The 16660-nt window shown below is 41.6% G+C and overlaps 2 protein-coding genes across 15 annotated transcripts in view; one reads left to right on the forward strand and one right to left on the reverse strand.

The window, feature by feature from the left end:
* NFIB (nuclear factor I B) overlaps window positions 1-16660 on the reverse strand; it is a 448899-nt gene that overhangs the window by 271691 nt on the left and 160548 nt on the right. The gene's annotated exons all lie outside the window — the stretch shown is intronic.
* LOC144582151 (uncharacterized) overlaps window positions 1-16660 on the forward strand; it is a 71106-nt gene that overhangs the window by 32586 nt on the left and 21860 nt on the right. For 4 of the 11 annotated variants that reach the window (XR_013534240.1, XR_013534244.1, XR_013534238.1 and 1 more), the window contains exon 2: window positions 6967-7102. Coding sequence is in view for 1 of the 11 variants with exons in the window: in XM_078369310.1 (XP_078225436.1) it covers window positions 6967-7102; window positions 9133-9327 (331 nt within the window). In the remaining 10 variants the exon portion in view is untranslated. Of the gene's footprint in view, window positions 1-6966; window positions 7103-8418; window positions 8591-9132; window positions 10442-16660 lie in introns of those variants that run through there. The other 7 variants (XR_013534236.1, XR_013534235.1, XR_013534237.1 and 4 more) reach the window with 3 other exon arrangements.

A 16660-nucleotide genomic window follows, 5' to 3' on the forward strand; every position in this document is an offset into this window, starting at 1 on the left:
TCAGAACGCCTCCCGCGCGGCAGTACCCCGCCCTTAAAAAATTCATCCTGGCAACATTAGCCTGTTTGGCCCTTAAGTCACGCTCCTATTCCCGGTCCTCAGTGGCATTTCCCTTCCCTATGTGCCCCTTTCCTATGCCCACTCATCTGAGCTTTGGCTTGCCCAGGACCTCTCCCCGCCTGGAAAAACTCTCGCAAACTTGCCCTTTACTAGGCTTGCACGCACGGGTGGGCTCTCCCCAAGCGGGTCGTTTGGCCGCCCCAGGGACCTTCCTGGGCCTGGGAAACCCTGAGTATTTTCCAGCGCTCAGCCTTGGTGCTTCTGTATTATTTCGGTTCAGTCCCAGGGGCCCCGACCCAAGGCTAATAAACAACGCTGCTTATTAGAGATACAAACGCTCACAGAAAAGACCCACACGGAAAAGCAAGCACAGAGGCATTTTAACAAGTGGCCAGGTATTCAGGTTTGCCTACAAAAGTGACATATAATGTACAACAAAGGGCATTTCTCTAAGAAAAAACAGACTTTCACAGAATGCAGATTTTGTTAAAATATAATGGTTGGAACTATTTTTAGTTTGGTTTTGCCTCTGGAGATCAGGCAGAGTTGTTGCTACCTGCCCGTGCCTCACTGCAAATGGCCTCCCCCTACCCTCAACTCCTCTGCCAGCTTAGGGCGAAAGACCTGGGAGGGGAGGGGAGGGGTCCTCCAGGTGTCGGCATACTCTGATACCGTTATTCCAGATCTCTCAAGAACTGAAAACACGACCTCCTCTTTAGGGAGTGACAACAAGGGCTTTAGGGAGATGCAATTGTATAAGAACAGGCGCTGCCAGATAATTCAGAGATTTAAAAAAAATTCCCCTTTGCTTTTAAAATGTAAACGCAGATACCTCATGGGCGCTGACCGTTAGAGTGGGGGCTAGGGATTCCTCCCGAGTGCGGGTGTAGCCAATTTCTGCTCCGCGGATGGCCTTGGGAAAGGGCCTCCCATCTGCTTCCAACAACCCCAACCCCCTTACAATGTCAGAAAATCTTCCTGCCTGCAAATATTGGCACGAAGCTGTTACGACAGGCGGTGCTGCTTTAAATAGGAAGGAGACCACGGGGCAAAAGGAAAGTCACAACCTTCCTACTCACTAGACTACCTGCCTCCCGTCCCCCAAAGGCCAGGCTTTGACAAAGGAGACTTGGAGGAAAATCTCCCTTTCTGAGTAGGATGGGAAATGAATCCGCTGTGTGTTCCAGGGACAAATCTTTAGTTGGTTTTCAGGAGTTGGAGTGCATAAAAAATAGGTATCTCCAGACCAGCTGCTAAGCAGGGAGGGGATCATGCCTGGGTATCTGCACTTCCTATGGCCCTGTTTCCCCACTGTTTTGGGTTGTTGCTAAGATAAAGTTCATGCTGGAAGGAACTTCAGAGGTGCTTTAGCCCAATTCTTGTGGGCAGTGGGTTCCTTCTAACTTTGCCAAAAGTAATTTGTCCAAAGGGCAGCTCTGCTCTTGGATCTGCCTAGAGAGGCCTGGTCTCAACTGTGCCAGCCCTGTGCCCCATACAGAACTCTCATCCTAGGGAACTGGGCTAGGGCTGGCTCTGTCTGGGCCACGGATGCCTGGACCTTGAATCACAGCCCTTCTGCCTACCAAGGGCATCTCTCTTGTCAGGAAGTGATCATGGTGCCAACTGCACTCAAGGAACAGCTTAAACCTTCTTTTCCCACCTCCCACCCTAAGCTGATGGTCTTACACAGTGTTTACACATTATTTGTTTCCTGATTTAATTTCTGTACTTGCTTTAGAACTTTAGTTGTCTCCAGCCCTTTCTGTCTATCCTAGATGGCGTTGTCTTCTAGAAAGAGTTTCTGTCTGATTAACTCAAACTTAAGAAACCTCCTCTTGCAAAGACTGTGACTGAATTTTAGAAGGTGTCTCAGGCATTTTGGGTGGTGAGCATGTTGTCCTGTCTGTCTCATCATTTTCCAAATCAACTGGCTTGTGTCTCATTGCTTTATAGGTAAAAAAACTGAGGCACAGTGTTCTTCTTATGCAGGCCTTTGAAGAGCAGCTACTATGTGACATAGAGAGATTCCAAGGGACTTGACTTACTAAAGAGCATGCATGGATCTGAGAGCAGAGTGTGCAGCAGACCCTGGGTCTCTTAATTTGAGGTCCCGTTGCCCACAGTTCTGAGGGAGGTATATTGCTAACAATAAACTACTGTTTAGTGAGCATCAACTGTGTGCCAGACCACGTTCCATCCAGACATGCTACATAAGTCATCTTTGCAGCAACGCTAAAGAGTATCATTAGCCCCAGTAAAATTTTAAAAATAAAATTATAAAAGGTATACACGTGTAATCAAGATACTTCAAATAATACAAAACAGCATGAAATGAAAGTAAAAGCCTCCTACACTGCTCCGTCTCCTGGAATTACACTTATGTTTTTCATTTCTGTGCTGGTGTGCTGTATGTCTAAGAGATGTTATCATTATTTCATGAGTGTGGAGTTGGGAGGTTCACCATCAAGGTAACAACCCATGGCTACCTGTCTCCAGGCTCAGCCCTTCCCAGTACTCTACATTAGCTAAGATGCATGTGGAAACAAAGCAGTGACTGAGGCCACAGGTAGAAAGAAGAGTCAGGTCAGAGTTGACATCACCCCTTCTTTTCCACTGTTCCCCTTGCCCTCGCCTGCCTCCTGAGACCACAGGCTCCTTCTGTGCATGTAATCTGATGATCTTCTTTGGTGGCTGCTTTTCTTTTAGGCCTTGGTACAACAGGACAAGCAACTCTCTCCATACTCTCTCACCCAGGCCCCCAGTGCTGTTTCTACATTGTACTAGGTCTGGTCCTGAGGCAAGCCTCTAAGCTTTAGATTTCACTGCATATCTCTCAGGGTTGAGAGGCTCCAGTGACAGACAGGGAAAGGACTGTGTAAACTTGGAATCTCTCTATGTAAATATATAGCTGCTTTTCAAAGGCCGGCATAGGAAGGACCCTTAGCCTTTCCGCATGGAACAGAGGAGTTTTGGGAGTCTTTGCAAAATGGTACTTTTTTTACATCTGAGGGTCTGCATTGTGTGCGTTTGTGTCTCTAGAGGCAGGGTGAGGAGTGTGTCTTAAAGTAGAAGAGCATGCTCATTTATTACTGAATTGTTAGAATCGGGAAACTTTGGCAAGTGTGAAGTGGATTTCTTTCTGCTGGAGGGCACACAGAGCCAAGCTGGTGAGGTCACAAGGAGGCAGTTATCCTGCTTGGGGTGCATCATGGGTTGGTGAGAATGGTAGGGGTGTAGTGAAGGCACTGAAGCCTGTCCCTTTGGGTAGGTAGCCACTACCAAAGGCGGTCCTTAGACTGTAGGGGCAGGCAGAGGGTGGTGAGGGATAAGTCCTGGCTGTATGAGCTTCTCAGAACATGTTATTTAATTTGTTTTTGATTGTTTTTGTGCGTGGAAAGGGGAGGGATATTAGAGGATAGATGCACCAGTTCTTCCTTGAAGCTGGTCCTGTTCTACAGTGTCCTTCATTCAGGAAGAGTGGCTGAAAACATCCTGAATTCAGAGGCCTGCAAGTGAGAACAAATGGTAGGCCAGTGCTAGGGTCTCCTCGGCAGAGAGGGGTCTCTGAACCGCTGCATCCCTGCACCCTGAGAATCTGAGCATGAGGAGGAAACAGAAGACGGCTTTAAGGAGTTGAAGAGGGGTGGGGAGTGGGCTGGTTCCAATGAGAGAAACTGAAAGGAGGGAAGTCAGATTTTTCTTGACGGCCCAGTCAGGCTTGTCTTCAATGCCTGTTAGTACAAAGGCTGCTGCGCCCCCTGGTGTCTGATTGGCCGCCGATGCCAGCGAGAGACCCGCAGGCGACGAGACCCCGGGACCAGCTGAAAGAGTCTACGGGTCAGATGCCTTTTCTTCTGTCTGCTAAAGGAGTTGAAGTTGAAATAGCCATTGCTTTCTCAACTCTAGAATCAAAATAGAGACTCTAGTGGAGAATGAGAGGGGTTTTGTCTTTTTTTGCGTGCAATTCAAGGCGGACAGACAATGCCTGTTTAGGAGTAGCCTGGTGCGATGGGAGGTAGCTGACCTGAAAGAAAAGACCTTCATTTTAGGTGGAGTGCTGGTTGTGGGCAAATCAGTTAAAATGTCCAACCTCCCCTTCCTTGTCTAAAAACCAAAGGAGTTACAGTAGATGTTTGTAAGTTCTTTTCCAAAGTCTAATGTTGATTGGGATTTATCAGATCACCAATATGCTGCACCCTGTTTTCTCAGAGCCTTGCAAATTTCACACGATTCTTTCAATCTACATGCAGGGGCAAATGTTATGTTTAAACATCACGAGTTCCTCAATTGTGAGCAAAGATGTTAGTGTTCCTTTCCTTTTAAAAATCAAACTATACCGGTTTTCAGCACAGAACCCCCCTCACCACCACCTTTTGTGGAGCCTCCTGCAAGAAAGCTGCAGAGTGAGCAGGGCTTCAGTCTCTGCTCTGTTTCCTTTAAAAATAAAGTACTAAAGAATTGTGCTGGAAATTCTGCTACTAAGTGTTACATGTAGTAGGTGTGAATATATGCTTCAATAGTTCCAGGCACAAGACCAAAATCTTCCCCAGAATTAGCAGAGTTTTCAGCTATAATCTGGCTAACATTCTCTACAAATAGGTACAAAAGCCAATTTGAGAGTACGTTATCTCTAAGGGGCGATGTGGTTGGGTTTCCATTGAAATTTAAGGCCATCCCTTGTACAGTCATGTGATTTTTCTAAGTGGGATCAGCCCTGGGGAATAATTATGCAGTCGCTGAGGGTTTTTGTCTCCTAAAACCTTCAAGTCTGGTTTCTGAGGTGAGCAGTCCGTTATGCCTCATGGCAGTTTCTTCCTTCAGCATTGTATTTCTCTATGTAATGGGTACAGTGTGTGTGTGTGTGTGTGTGTGTGTGTGTGTGTGTGTGTGTGTGTGTTTTAGGAAATGGATTATTGTCCTGGATCGCTTGAACAGCAACCTTAGCTTTTCAGTTGTGGAGGGAGTGTGTAGCCCTTGTCCTGTTGTGAACACTGTCACTCTTCCCTGTGCTTCAGGGGGGGAGCGGGTCTCTCTAAATGAGAGAAGTGAACCAGAGGAAGAACAGCAGCACAGATGAGATGACCTATAGCAACTGACCCCTGCCTCAGGGATGGGGACACAATGTGTGTGTGTGAGCATGCATTGGGTTGGAGCAAGCACAGTGACTTGGAGCACGGCATCCCTCCCCAAAGGGAACAGCTGTGTCACAGGCTGAACTGTGCTGCTCCAACGTCACCCCGGTACCTCAGAATGTGACTGTATTTGGAAATAGGGTCTTTAAGGGCTACTTAAGATATAATGAAGTGGGCCCTAATCCAATATGACCGGTGGAGTCCTTATAAGAAGTGGTTAGGACACAGACATGTACAGAGGGAAGACCATGTGAAGACACAGGGAGAAAGTGGCCGTCTACAAAGAAAGAGGCCTCAAAAGAAGCCAACCCTACTGACAACTTGATCTCAGACTTGAGCCCCTCGAATTGTGAGAAAATTAATTTCTGTGTTTAAGCCACCCAATCTGCAGGATTTTGTCATGGCAGGCACAGCAAACCAGTACAAGATAATACTCCACACCAACGCATTACGTACTGTCATTTGGAGATGCAGACCCAGGGTTGCCAGATTTCTCTAGTTTAAGAATTTTGTGCTTCTTAAACATCAGCAGCAGGACTGGCTTCCTGGGTGTGTGATCTGCAGTCACACAGGATCCCACACTTAGAAGTGCCCTGTTGGCTTACATGCCCTGCTTGTAATTCTTAAAATTTCAACAAGGGGCCTGCATTTTTGCATTGCACTGGTCCCTCACAAACTGCATAGCCAGTCCTGGCTGACAACTGGTACACATTTTAAATAAGGTGCATGTTAGGATTATGGGGGCCCAAATAAAACATGCCTGAGGCTGGGACACTAGGGGCAGCATGAGACACTAATACGAACTTTTTGTCACTAACTGGATTAAAACTTCCCATTCTCTGGTAATCACTAGGAGGGAACTCATGGATCCCAGAGGTTTTCTTGAAGTAGAAAAAGAAAGCACAGAGACTTCCCAGGTTGTTACTTCCCGAGATTCCACACAAGCTAGTGAGGCTCTGACCAAGATTTTCTTTTCCCAGGGATGGATACTGAGGAAGTCACAATAAGAATATCTTGAGAAAAGGCCCCACATGAGGAACTAGTGTTTGAGGTTGAGGGCTGAGTTTAGCCCTGCACGTGGCTGACGCTGGTGAGGTTTGGGAAGCTGGAGCTGAGTATGCTACCCAGGATGGCCAGCAAGGCCCTGAGGAGCAGTGCTGCCCCGCAGAAAAACAGCACCGAGACACAGCAAGAAACGGCAGTGAGGGCAGGACTGATTTTGTCTCCAGTTTTTTGCCTGGCATTTACCAGCAGGACTCCTCTTTTGCACTGAGCCAGTTTCGAGATTAGTAAGGGGTTCTCAGCTGGGGTGAGTTAGGAGGATGGAGCTGGAGAGTAAAACTGAATGGTTTGTCTGAGGGGTCTGGGTGATCCTGAGCAGTTAATGATGAATAATGACATACTTCAGTTTTATAGTGCATGCCATACCAGTTGATTCTAATTTGGAAAGGAAACTTTTGCTCTTGCTGAAAGGAATGTCAGTCACCAGTGAGTAGTCATGGGGCTATTATGAGGAGATCCTGTTTTTAAGGATATGCTCTGATTTATAGAAGCTCCCTGAAAATGTTATAGCGGAATGTTTGGTCAGGAGGTCTGCTTTTCTAGTTCTATTTCTGCTCAGTACTGAAGAGTGTAAATTTTAAAAGAAGTAATTTCTTATGCACACTATGCAAACTTCCTCAGGGGAGTGAGTGAAAGACTGTTTGAAATGCTCTGAATTTCTTGGAAAAGAGTCGCTATATAAATTAATATAGGGCCTTCTTTTTCATTGCAGGTCTGCAGGACACACCAAAGAACTCCTCCAAGTCACACAAGAGAGAAAACTAAGTTCACTGGCTTCTATCAGAAAAGCTATTTTTTTCCCTCTTCTTTCCTGCAAGTTTCCCAAACCCCATGACTCTGATTTCCAGGTCAGGTTTTATTTTTCTCATTCTTATACTTTATGTATAGAGTCTCCCCGAAGGAACATTGTGATGGGCTGATTATTGCGAGCCAGTTGTGGGCCAGACCTGGCCTCAGGTGCTGCAAAGGGATTTCAGTCAGCCCTGTGCAGTGATCGGTGAGCCCCCAGGTCAGCTCCTACTTTTCCTGACAGACAGCACCCTCCTCCTCCCTATCAAGGAATAGCAGAGTTGGGGGTGGTGACCCAATATTTAAGAAGTTTGGAATTCTACATGAGACATTTCTGAGTTACGTCCTAAATAACAGTTTCCTTAATCATATGGAAAATAAGAACACTTGCTAAAAATTTTGGCTTAATGACCATTGGTTTAAGAGAAATGGAAACTTATGTCCACATAAAAACTTGTAAATGATGTTCACAGCAGCCTTTTCATAATAGCCAAAGAGGGAAAGCAATCCAAATGTCCATCAACTAATGAATGGATGAACTTAATGTAGGATATACATGTAATGGAACACTATTTGGTGATGAAAGAAATGAAATATTAATACATGCATTAACAAGGATGGACCTGAAAATATCATGCTAAGTAAGATAAGCCTGTCACAAAGGAATGTGCATTGTATCATTCTACTTATACGAAATTCCTAGAATAGGCAATTCTGTGGGGACAGAAACTAGACTAATGGTTGGCTAGAGTTCTGAGAGAGTTTAGGGAGCCTGGAGGATGACAGCAAAGTTTTCTTTTTAGGTTGATGAAAATGTTCTAAAATTAATTGTAGTGATGGTTGCATCACTTTGTGATTGTATTAAAAACCATTGCATTCTGCCCTTTAAATGGATGGATTGTACAATGTGTGAATTATATGTTTTCTGTGTGTGTGTATGTGTGTATATATATATATATATATATCATAAATATACTGTAAATATATACTATATAAAAATAAATTTATATTTCTATAAAATGTGGATTATATATAAATACATATATAAGACTGCTAAAAACATTAAAAAAAAAAAGACTGTTGGTTTCTCTCGCATTTTCTGATCCCAATCACTTTGGGATAAATGTGTCCAGTTTTAAAAAACACAGATTTTATGAGCTAACCAAAATGAAGCTGTGAACAATTGTGTTTTTTCTGTAGAAGGAGAGAGTCTGATTTGCAGGTACCTGCATATCCACAGTACTCATACTTAAAATTCTTTTAAACTTTACTGAAATGTTTTCCTTAGCCTGAAATCATTAAAATATATTTAAACAATGACCCTGAGGTGGATTTGTTGTTTCTGTCTTCCTAATATTACTTTCCCCTTCTTTAGGTAATAGCACCTCAATTTTTTCTAAAAGAAACTACACACCCTATTTCCAGTTCCTGTGGTTTGGCTGTTGCTGACCCCACGTCCCAGGCTCCATGACTCAGGCTCATCAGTCAGCATACTTTATCCAGTGGTCTGCTGGAGCCAACTCATACCAAGTCGTCCAAACCAACTGGTAAATGTTCAGAAATTCCATGTGCCAGTTGTTAAACAATCACCTTTACAATTTAAAGCATATAACCTTATAATTAAATTATGTTAAAAATGAAGGTAATGATACATCAACCTTATCACTTCCTAATCATTTGACTGCATTTTACAATTATTTATGCTCTTGAGGTTACTTACATCTATTGGATTTGATAGTGGAAATACTGGATAATGGTGTGCGGCTATACATCTCCTCCCAATTCCATGTTCTTTGTCTTCCCTTGATAGCTTGAAATTGGCCGTGGTAGCAGTATTTACACTACAGAACTGCTACAAGTTCAGGGCATACCTTTTCTTGCCAAAAAGATTGTTAAACATTTGGCAGTTGTAGTGGGTTGAATGGCGGCCCCTAGAAAGATAATGTCCAAATCCTAACCTGTGGAACTTGTGAATGTGACCTTATTTGTAAAAAGGCCTTTGCAGCTGTAAGTAGGTTAAGGATCCTGAGATGAAATCCTCCTGGATTATCCATGTGGGCTCTTAATATAATCGTGTGTGTGCCCTTAGGATAAAGGCAGAAGCAATTTGACACAGACACACCAAGGAGACATAAAGATAAGACGAGGAAGCAATGTGACCACAGAGACAGAGATTGGAGTGATGTGGCTGAAAACCAAGGAATACTTGGAGGCGCCTGATGAGAAAGAAACAGAACCTCCCCCTAGAGCTTCCAGAGGCAGCATGGCCCTGCTGACTCCTTGACTTAGGGGTGGTGGCCTCCATAAATATGATATAATAAATTTCTGTTGTTTTAAGCCACCAGTTTTTGGTAATTTGTTATGGGAGCCACAAGAAACTATTAATAACATACCAGCTCAGCACTGCAGCACTAGTGTATGTTCAGGGATGGGCGTGTGATACAAGCTAGGGAATGGGAAGTCAGCTTCTATCATAAAACAAACACTCTCCTTTTCCCTGGGGTTGCTGAGTCGTTCCATCTTTGCACTATATATGCCTAAGAATGAAAACAACACAGAAAGTAGTAAAGTTTAGATTTAAAGAAAGACCTTTCTGTCAACATTGTTCGAGAAACTGGATCTATCCTACCACTGGATTTTTAAATATTGCATATTATATGAGAAAAATAATTTTCTTTTTAAATCAAATTCCTATGCAATATATATGTGTTAATTTTTGGAGAACTTCCCAAAGTGCTCATCTGCACAGAGAGTGTTTTAAATATATACAGTTGCTATCACTTGGTCAGCTACTATTTAAATGAGGCATAACTAAGAAAGACAATCAGGAAAATATATACCAAACAGTGAACAATTTAAGGCCTCGCTGAATTCAATCATGTTTATTTGCGCTACAAACACTTATATTAAGCCTAACCCTTATCTAAAGCATTTGACTCAGGACAGATATCCACATATTTAAGAGCTTATAATTTATTTGCCAGTAAGGAATTTGGTATAGCCCACATACTGAGGTGACTAGCAGTATTAACTCTTCATTATGCACTCTATAATTTTCTGAATAGCTCTAAATTCAAGTAATTTTATTATTTTTCCTAAACAGAATTTAGTTAATGCATGATTAAAATACTTTAAATTTTTTATGAGATTACATTTAACTACATCTACAAATTCTACCAAAAAATCTTTTGGCAAATTGAATGCTTTGGGTGAAGAAATATTCTTAAGGTGATTTTCTGTGATACTGTACCTCTGGTTAATTTTGTACCTTTGGATAATTTTTATTGTTAGCGTGGAAGAGCACTTTTCTGAAAGGAGCATGTCACGGAAAACCCCAGGGATAGACGTATTGTATTAATTATTGTTAAAATAAAAATAAAATGCTTTTACATTCAGCATTCCTATCTTTAATGATTTTTCCAGGTTTAAGAGATTTCAAATTAATTTTGTTGCCCATAATCCTATTTCTTTTTCTGCACTTTCAAATACCTTTGTTTTTTGATGAGCACATTTTGGATGAATTCCCAGTCAACTTTTTAATCTAATTAAATTCAGATAAGTTTAACTCAGATAACATTTACAGTGAGCTCCTTGATAGCTGATTAACTGGGAGCCCATCTTTCAGAATTCTTACAAAAAGAAAAAGACATTTGAGGATTGCTTTTTGCTAAAAGAGCCCATTACTAATGCTGATGTCACTGGCATCAATAAACTAACACCCACTTGTCTTGGTTTAAAATAACAATAGGCTTTCAAATGCAAATATTCAAATATTTTATTATTCTTTAGCACTTCTGTATTTGCTAGTAGCATTATTTATCAAAAAGGGAATTGTTTTTAATATTTTCATGAACAAGCAAGAAAACCATACCACATCACACACATGCATGCAAGGAGCATAAATGATTTCACTATAGACATATAGCATCCATTACTCAAGCAATTGTATTAATTCAAGTCTACTTCCTCATAGTCTAGAACAATCTCCCTCTTTGCTACACAATAGTAGCCACTAAAATCTTTTGGAAGATTAGGATCATTCAATATGAAGTTAAAAGAAAACATGAAAAAAATGAAAGCTTAGTTTTAGGATTCTTTGAGTTGGTTTTTTTTTTTTTTTGCCCTATAATAAATAAAATAGCCTAAAATAAAACTTGGGAACAAATGAGGTTTACCAATGACAGGAGTAAACAGACTCCAAGTAAATGTTTATAGGAAAGGCGAGGAAGCTACTTCCTTTCCATTAACAAAAAGCAGCTTTTAAAACTTGATCATGCTGGCTAAGGAGAAGCCCAGCAAGTTAGCTGTTTCCTTAAAGCTAAAACAAAACTCAACACAAAAGTTGAAATCTAAGGAACCAAAGAAAATCAGTGATTTGTTCTTTGATGACAGCTTTATGCCAGCAGTACAAGGGCATCTCTACATTAACTGTTTTCTTCATAAGGAAACCACCGTAGAAATCTAGGTGAACGGATATAATTAAGCAGTTCTGTGGATCCAACTCTAATAAGTCTTTTTAAAAAAGAAAAAAAATCACACACCCCAACAGTTGCCCAGGAACCAGAGGAGAAAAATAGCCTTCTAAGGGTTAGGCCCTCAAGATACTTCAAAGCTGCCTGGGCAATGACTTGGAATGACTATAGTGGTGAGCCATTCTGCCTTGGACCTGAATCTAGATTGATGACCAACTTTCCCAACTCTGCCTGCCATAGTTTTATGAATATCATGGACTGGGTGTCTGCCATTGTCAACAAATAGAGCTTCTCCAGAGCATTTCCATCCACAGAAACTCAAGTATCCCCAAAAGAATATAGATCACAGTCTTCCAAGGCTGCCTTGGGATGCCTCAAGGTGCCTCTAGCCTTCACCACAAATGGTACGGAAACTGTTTTGGTATAATAATTCTTCAAGAAAAGGAAGAGTACCTGTTACTGCCCTGTGTTTTCTTGGTCAGGCCAGGTGCGGTGGCTCATGCCTGTAATCCCACTTGGGGATGCTGAGGCAGGGAGGATCTTTTAAGATCAGGAATTCGAGACCAGCCTGGACAACACAGGGAGACCCATCTCTACAATGAATTTAAATTAGCCAGGCATGGCACTGTGTGCCTGTAGTCCCAGCTACTTGGGAAGGTTGAGCAGGGAGGATTGCTTGGGCCCAGAGGCTGAGGCTGCAGCGAGCTGTGATCCTGTCACTGCACTCCAGCCTGGTTGACAGAGTGAGACTCTGTTTCAAAGAAAAAAAAAAAACGGTGGGGGCTGTGGGTCAGAGCAGTAAGAATTCACTGAGAAGCTAATGAAGCTTAACTTAAGGGCTTCTCCTTTTTAGGGTCCTCTTCCAAAACCTTGTGCCTAATTTTATATTTGTAATTTTACCTTCACTTTATTAAGAGTCCCTTTAATATAAGCTATACACTCTACAAAATGGGGATCTGCTAGAGAAATTGCACCAAACTGAGCTAGAGAAGTTGCACCAAATTTTAGCTCAATAAAAGAGTAAAATTTAAACACAAACTCTTTGTCTTTTATGGATACTCCCTCACCCCTACTCCTGGCAAGTCACCACTGGGACTAACACTACTCAGGTTGAGTCCCCGGTTGTCAGTTGTCCTTTCCTAACTGTGGCAGTGGTTCAAAAACTGGCTGCAGTTTTAAGTTTTGCCCTTCCTTGGAAGAACACTCCACTGTGGGCTAATTATTACAATGGCTTATAGACTCTAGAGAGCAGATGAGTTTCCAAGTGTGGTCCTCCTTTCGGTTAAGTGGTATCATTGTTCCAATGTCGACTAAGTTTTTCTTTTACAGTAAAGTTGATGGATTTGGACCAGGCTTCCACGCTTTTTTAAGAGTTCTCTTAGAAGACCCAGCCATAAAAACATTTATTTTTTTCTGATTACAAAAGTAATGGTGTATACATATACCTATATATGTACGCACATAAACATCTTGAAACTTTATAATATGTAGCATAGAAAGTAGAAATCCCCCATAATCCCACACAGCTGAGAAAAGCAGTTAAAATTTTTTCAAGGCCTATATTAATATTTCACTTATTATTTTACAAAAAATGGGATTATACTCTCCACACAAAAGCATGCTGTTTTCCATCTAGCAATATGTCTTAGACATCTTGCTGTGTCAGTTGGTAAAAAGTGATTTTTTAAAATCTTCTATTAAATAGCTCCATAAAATTGTATTGTATGGCTGAACCATACTCTCCTTAACCAATTGCCTGTTAATGCACCTTCGAGTTCTTTCCAGTTTTTCCTGTACAAATATTCTTGCAAATATCATTTTACTCTTAAACATCTTGGAGCAGTTGTCTTTCTCTACAGTGAATTCCCAGGAGGCGAATTATTATTGGGTCAAAGGGAATGAGTATTTCATCTTTAATAGCTATGGCCAAATTGCCCTCCAATAATTTTATACCCATTTATACTCACAGCCACACTGGAAGAAACTGTCTGTTTCCCCACCCGCTTAGCTACACTAAAATCATGCAATTTGGAAACGTCTGATGTGAGTTAGAAGTTAACAGGTTCAGCCTGTGGAGTTTGTTTTCCCTTTGTGAAAAGCCAACAAAGAGATCAAAAGTCTCTCCCTTTCCTTGATGAACTCCCTGCTCTGGGTGAGCCAACTGCCCAGACAGACATCTACTTAATGCAAGAGGCAAAGATTCTAGTGCTTAATACTTGCATCTGGCTGGATTTATTAGAAACAATTTGTCTGTGAATGTATAAGAGAACGTGTTAGTGAGAAAATACTTAATGATTAAAGAAAGAGAAATTGGTCCTTATGTTTTAGCATTGCTGTTTTAATATAAACAACACATTTCATCTTATAGCATCAGAATGTTTATATCTGCAGAATTCTTTGATTTCATTCCTATGTTTATTGGATCAAATAGTTTTAAAAATCTAGTCTTCAAAAGTGTGTGAACAGTGACCCTGAGCCAGCCCTTTAAGGAAGAGTAAGGTTTGCCAATATCCAGTCTTATAGAGCATGTTTTGATGGCTACTATGGTTTATAGCTCCAGAATTAGGATCATTGGGCATTAGAATAAAAAGAAATTTTAGAAGTTTTCTAGTGAAAAAATTATCAAACTCTGCTCCCCAAAAGCCTTACAGTTGCTTCAGAGAAATGAGAGAGTAAGGGAGGAACAAGCAGCAGGGAGATTTAAGAGTTCCTGGTAATCTAGCCGCAATCCACTGCATCAGCCCCATTTTGATCTGTCATATAGTGGGTTGTGTACTGTGTTATCTGAGGCACACTGATTTCTCGTTTCCCTTGTCTATAAAATAGACATAATAATAGTGCCTATTTTAGGGTAGCGATTATTAAATTCAATAAGACTACACATGTAAAGTGCTTAGCCCAGTGTCCTGCATATGCCAAGGGCTCAGTAAATGTTGGCTATTTTATCTCAGACTTTGCTCAGAAACAGAATTCTGCTGCTAAAAATTAAATTTTGAGACCACCATTTATTTTTGTCATTCCTAAAATAAGATGATTATTTCAGAGAAAATGGTTTTAAATTTTGTTTCTTTCCTGCTTCCCAGTCTAATTGGTCATTTTCAGACCCTCTCATTCTTGGTCCCCAGTCCAGTTTTGCAGAGAATGCTAAAGGCTCTGAGGACAATGTCTCTTCCCACACCCCAGGAGGCTCCACTCACCACCAAGTGTGGTCAGACCATGGCTACTCTGCCTGTGTTCCTGTTGATTTTTAGAAGAAAGATGGTAGTATGAAAGTTTTCCTTACCCTGTGGGATAAGATCCCTGGAGGTCGACCAGGAGGAAAAAGAGAGAAAGTTGTAAAAACTTAGAAATATTACTTAGTTTCCATCTTTTCCATAATGATGAGTAAATCTGAAGGAGTTCAGAAATAGATGCTTGTACCTTCTAAGACTGGCTGGATTTTCTATTCTTGGCCAGACGTTTGTTCCAGGAAGAATTCATCCAACAAACATACGCTCTTATCAATTATTTTCTTAGGAAAGCTTGTCTTAGCGTAGGGGAAGTTTTTAAGCTTTTCTAATGAATCACAGACATGAGGCAGGAGGGAGAGAGCAACAGCATGTTCCTTTCTGACTGGTCTAACGTAAAACCAAAAACTATGGAGTACGAGCAAAACCTCCCAAACTGCACATCTTTTCTACCCAGGAACTCCTTTTATGCCAGTCACTGCTGATGCCTGAGAGCCAGACGTGGCTTAGGGAACAGTTTCTCTATGTCAGGGCCATTCAGAGTCTGTAGCTGACTTAGGAACAAGTAGATGTAAAAACTAGAATTAAAGGCTGAAAACAGCATTTCATGAAACCCCTCCCTCCAGACGCTCCTGATCAAAGTCTACCCTTGCACTAAGACAATTGATCTATAGTTGCATATATAAAATTCTGGCAACACTCTGTCCTCATTGCTTTCAACAGAGGCTTTAGGCCCCTGAATCTGGGCATCGTCCCAGAATTGAGATCCAGTTGCATTACGCATACCAGAAGACACACCACCGCAGCCGAGGCCCGTGCAACCACTTTCTTTTAACCTTGCGTCTGTGAAAAATTACTTTCCAAAAAATAAGTGAAACCCGATGTCTTCTCCGGGTGGTTATTTTTGCGCCTATGAAGTCAATAAAACTCTCCAGATTTATTAGACAGCCCTGCTGCTGAAGACAAGACCACTTCCTATTCCCTAGCGGATATGTGTGTCTTTCCTTTCTGTAACCTTCCGACCAGAGATTTTAATTTTATTCTTTTTTTTTTTTTCTTGAGACAGAGTGTTGTTCTGTTGCCCAGGCTGAAGTGCAGTGGCATGATCTCACCTCACTGCAATCTCCGCCTCCCAGGTTCAAGTGATTCTCCTGCCTCAGTCTCCCAAGTAGCTGGGATTACAGGAGTGCACCACCACACCTGGCTGAATTTTATTCTTTTTTAAATTTTTCCCAGAAAATTTGTCAGAACCCTCTTGGATAAGTGGCTTGGTCTGCACTAAAATTACAGCCTCTTGCATTGAAGAGTGATAAAATGAACACATTTCAGGCTCCCCTAGCTTTTCTTCTTACCTCTTATTTTAGAGAGTCCGCTTTCCTTTGCACGAGAATCAACAAGGAGTTTTGGCTGTCTTTCCTTCCATCGCTCTAAATGCTAAATGTAACACTTATCAACAAATTATACTACTACAAGAGTCCACTAACCCTGAGTTGTTGACCATGATAATGAGAATTGGATTCAATTTACTTAGTGCAACAGTATTTACTGTGCCCCTACCCTATGCAGGTGCTCTACTGGGTACAGAAATGCAAAAATATAGAAGATAGTATGCATTCTTTCAAGGAGTGTTTGGTCTGCTAGGGGAGATAAACATGTTAACAAGTAAAAGTTATTTATTGTGAGTTTCTATAATGAACTCAGAGTCTTGTGTGGGTATAAAGATCAGAATTTGGAAAGGCCATGAAAGGCTTTTCAGAAGAAATGTCTCTTGAACTGTGTGTTTAAAGATGAGTAGGGGTTCATCAGGTGATCCTGGGGAAGACATGCCAACCAGAGGAACTAGCAAGTGCACAGGGATCAGAGGTATGAAACAACCCGGCACATTTGAGACCTAACAGGTTGTGAATTGGGAATGAAG

This window comes from Callithrix jacchus, chromosome 1, assembly GCF_049354715.1.
Source record: "Callithrix jacchus isolate 240 chromosome 1, calJac240_pri, whole genome shotgun sequence".
Taxonomy (NCBI): domain Eukaryota; kingdom Metazoa; phylum Chordata; class Mammalia; order Primates; family Cebidae; genus Callithrix; species Callithrix jacchus.